Source organism: Ailuropoda melanoleuca, unplaced genomic scaffold (assembly GCF_002007445.2).
Source record: "Ailuropoda melanoleuca isolate Jingjing unplaced genomic scaffold, ASM200744v2 unplaced-scaffold72686, whole genome shotgun sequence".
NCBI lineage: Eukaryota > Metazoa > Chordata > Mammalia > Carnivora > Ursidae > Ailuropoda > Ailuropoda melanoleuca.
This window is the reverse complement of record NW_023247932.1, coordinates 1-3072: the sequence shown is the minus strand read 5'-3', so window position 1 is coordinate 3072 and position 3072 is coordinate 1. Positions and strand designations below refer to the sequence as shown.

Genomic DNA, 3072 nt, shown 5'->3' with positions numbered 1-3072 from the left:
CCTTCGTGCATGAGTTACATCTCTCCCGCCTTCAGAGGGTTAAGGTAAAGTGTGAGAGGGGGCGTCGGGAGGACTCGTGGGGTAAGAAAAGGAGGCCGTTTAGAGCCCAGGCAAAGATGGGGATGGGGCTCCGGAAAAGAGGCGGGTGAGAGGCTTGAGGGGAGGGTGTCCGGGGGAGCGCACGTGGGGGCGACGGGCGCGGGCGAGAAGTCCTTGGACAGGGCGCAGGCTCGGACGATGGATAGCTCGGAGGTGTGGAAGAATTGACTAGGTGAGGATGGAGGACTGCAGGAGACCCGGGGTATGGGGAGATGGAAGATACTGGGGAATGCGGTTTACATCCTGCGGAGGCCAATGAACTAGGATGGAGGTGGAGGCTACGGAAAGCGGGGGGTGGGGGCAGGGGCGTGCTGAGTGCTTCTTCGAGGCTCTGAATGAGAGGGAAGACATCTCTAGACCCGTAGCCTGCGCCCTGTGTCGATCGAACACCCCCTCTTTCCACTCCCCCCTCTCCCCGCACTGCAGCACCTCCTGGTGGGGGGCAGGGAGGCTGAGAAGGGGGCTGGCTACAGGAAGTGGAGAGCCGCACCAGCCTAGGGGAACTGGGGAAGGGTGTGGAAAGGGAGTGTCCAAGGTTTCTGCTGCCCTCACCGCCCCTGAGGCTGGCTCCTGGGGCACAGTTTGTTTACCTGCACTCTCCCAGGGCAGCCCTAGGAGTCACCCTGGCTCCTGGCAACCCCTACCCTGCGGAGTAGGCCACGCTCTCCCCCCACTCCCAATCCTAGGGGACTGTTGTTGAGTAAAATTAGACCGGCCTGGGCCTAAAAAGTAGACCTCTGTGTGTTCCAACTCTCTACCACTTCCCAGGGCCAAAGTAGAAAGAACTGTGCACCTGGTTTCTGTTGGACATAGGATCTATTTATGGAATGCGAGGTGGGGGAGGAACTATCTCCAGCCTCCTCTCCGTCAAGCACTGTGCTGGGCGCCTCCACAGGGGTTGTCATTAAATGCTCTTAACAGCCTACCAAGTGATAGATGCGTTTTATGATTTAAAAAATCAGGTCCGATCCTAATAATGAGGCCCCTGATCCTATTAATCCTTTATCCTCTCGCCTTTATTGGTATGTTCATCTCACCTTGGATTCCGGCCCCATCTTCTTTTCCCACACCACCTGTCTCCTGATCCACAGGGGGGTGATGGCTCTCTGCTTCATCCTTGTGGGAGAAGGGAAGCAATGGAGAGAGTGTCTCCCAGGCCTGAAGTGGCATTTTCTCCCACCCTCTGCAGTTCTGCCTCCTGGGGGCACTGTTGGCCCCCATCCGAGTGCTTCTGGCCTTTATCGTCCTCTTTCTCCTCTGGCCCTTTGCCTGGCTGCAAGTAGTGGGTCTTACGGAGAAGCAGCTTCAAGAGCCAATTACAGGATGGAGGAAGTAAGTGGGGGTCAGCCCCCAGAGACCCTACTTCTCTCTTCTCTTCCCGCTCTTTGAGAAGAAACGGAGGGAGGGTTCTGAAGCTCGCCTCCCCAGCGTAGGTAGGTGAGATGAGTCAGCCAGGCTCAGACCGGGTACCCAGGACCTCAGCTCTAAGTGATGTGCCCGGATATATCCCAAAGTCGGCAGACTCCAGCCCCTGGGCAGAGGAACAGAGGACGAGAAGGGCAGCTGTTTTTCTGGGTGCCTAAGCCTGGGGGTGAGTGCGGGACAGAATCACCGCCTCTGCTGATGCCCAGCCTTGTCCTGCAGGACTGTGTGCCACAACGGGGTGCTGGGCCTCAGCCGCCTGCTCTTTTTCCTGCTGGGCTTCCTTCGAATTCGCGTTCGGGGCCAGCGGGCCTCTCGCCTTCAAGCCCCTGTCCTTGTTGCCGCTCCCCACTCTACTTTCTTTGACCCCATCGTTCTGCTGCCCTGTGACCTGCCCAAGGTCGTGTCCCGAGCTGAGAACCTTTCCGTGCCTGTCATTGGAGGTGAGAGAGCATAAGAGGGGTGAAGGGGAGAGGTGACAACTCTGAGCAAAAAAGGGAGGAAATCAGAGACGCTCTGGAGAGAAGAACTGGCCTCAAGGGGGAAGGGAGAGGTTAGAAGGGAAATCGGCTGTTGCTGGCAAATGAGATGCAAATGGATCCCTTTTGTGAACCAACCCCTTAGATTCTGAGGGCTGGTGCTTAGAGGTGTTGGAAGGACCTCAGATCACTTGCCTAAAAGGACAACACACAATAAAAAAAAAAAGGGTCCCCAGCGCAGAGAGACACTGAAGCATCTCTTGTTGAGTAAGGGGAGGCTGCAGGTATTAATGCCCCTGGGTAAGAACCAAGTGACTCCTTGTATCCTCTCTGGACCCCAGCCCTTCTTCGCTTCAACCAAGCCATCCTAGTATCCCGGCATGACCCGGCTTCCCGTCGCAGAGTGGTGGAGGAGGTCCGAAGGCGGGCTACCTCAGGAGGCAAGTGGCCCCAGGTGGGTAAGGGTCACAAGATCTCACCTTTTATGTGCTCCCAAAGGGGCTTCTCTTTCCTCTCTCCCCTGCAGGCTACCCCACCTCATTCCGGTCCCTCCGGTTTTTTCCCCCCCTAGGTACTATTCTTTCCTGAGGGCACCTGTTCCAACAAGAAGGCTTTACTTAAATTCAAACCAGGTGAATAAAATGATTGTGGGTAGGGCTGTAGGAAAAAGAGCCCCGGATTTGGAGGGGGACTCTGGAATAACCCAAGAAGTGAAGTGGGGATCATAGGGAAGAGAGACAGGGTACTTCCTAGCTGACCTTGAAAAGTCTGTAGGAGTCAGAAAGAAAATTACAAATGAAATAGAGCCAGGCCAGGTCTCATTTCAGAACTGTCCCAGACCCTGACACTTCATGCCTTCTAGCTACCTCCATGAACTAACCTCTCCCTGGGGGGTGGGGGGTGGAAATGGGATTCAGGAGCCTTCATCGCCGGGGTTCCTGTGCAACCTGTCCTCATCCGATACCCCAACAGTCTGGTAAGTCTGAGTCCAAGAGAGAAGACAGGGGAGCCCAAATCCACCCTAAATCAGTGAAAACTTTTAGTGTCATGGGGTGTGCATGTGGGGGGGGGG

General features: G+C 55.9%; 1 protein-coding gene across 1 annotated transcript; it reads left to right on the top strand.

Moving 5' to 3' along the window:
- Positions 1-5: 5 nt before the first annotated feature.
- On the top strand, positions 6-3060 carry LOC117800572 (lysophospholipid acyltransferase LPCAT4-like; the record flags this gene model as incomplete). Its single annotated transcript, XM_034653123.1, has 6 exons — positions 6-44; positions 1289-1431; positions 1744-1964; positions 2342-2454; positions 2572-2632; positions 2918-3060. Coding segments are annotated over 6 exons (693 nt in total), but the record flags the coding sequence as incomplete, so codon positions are not given.
- Between the last annotated feature and the right edge of the window lie 12 nt (positions 3061-3072).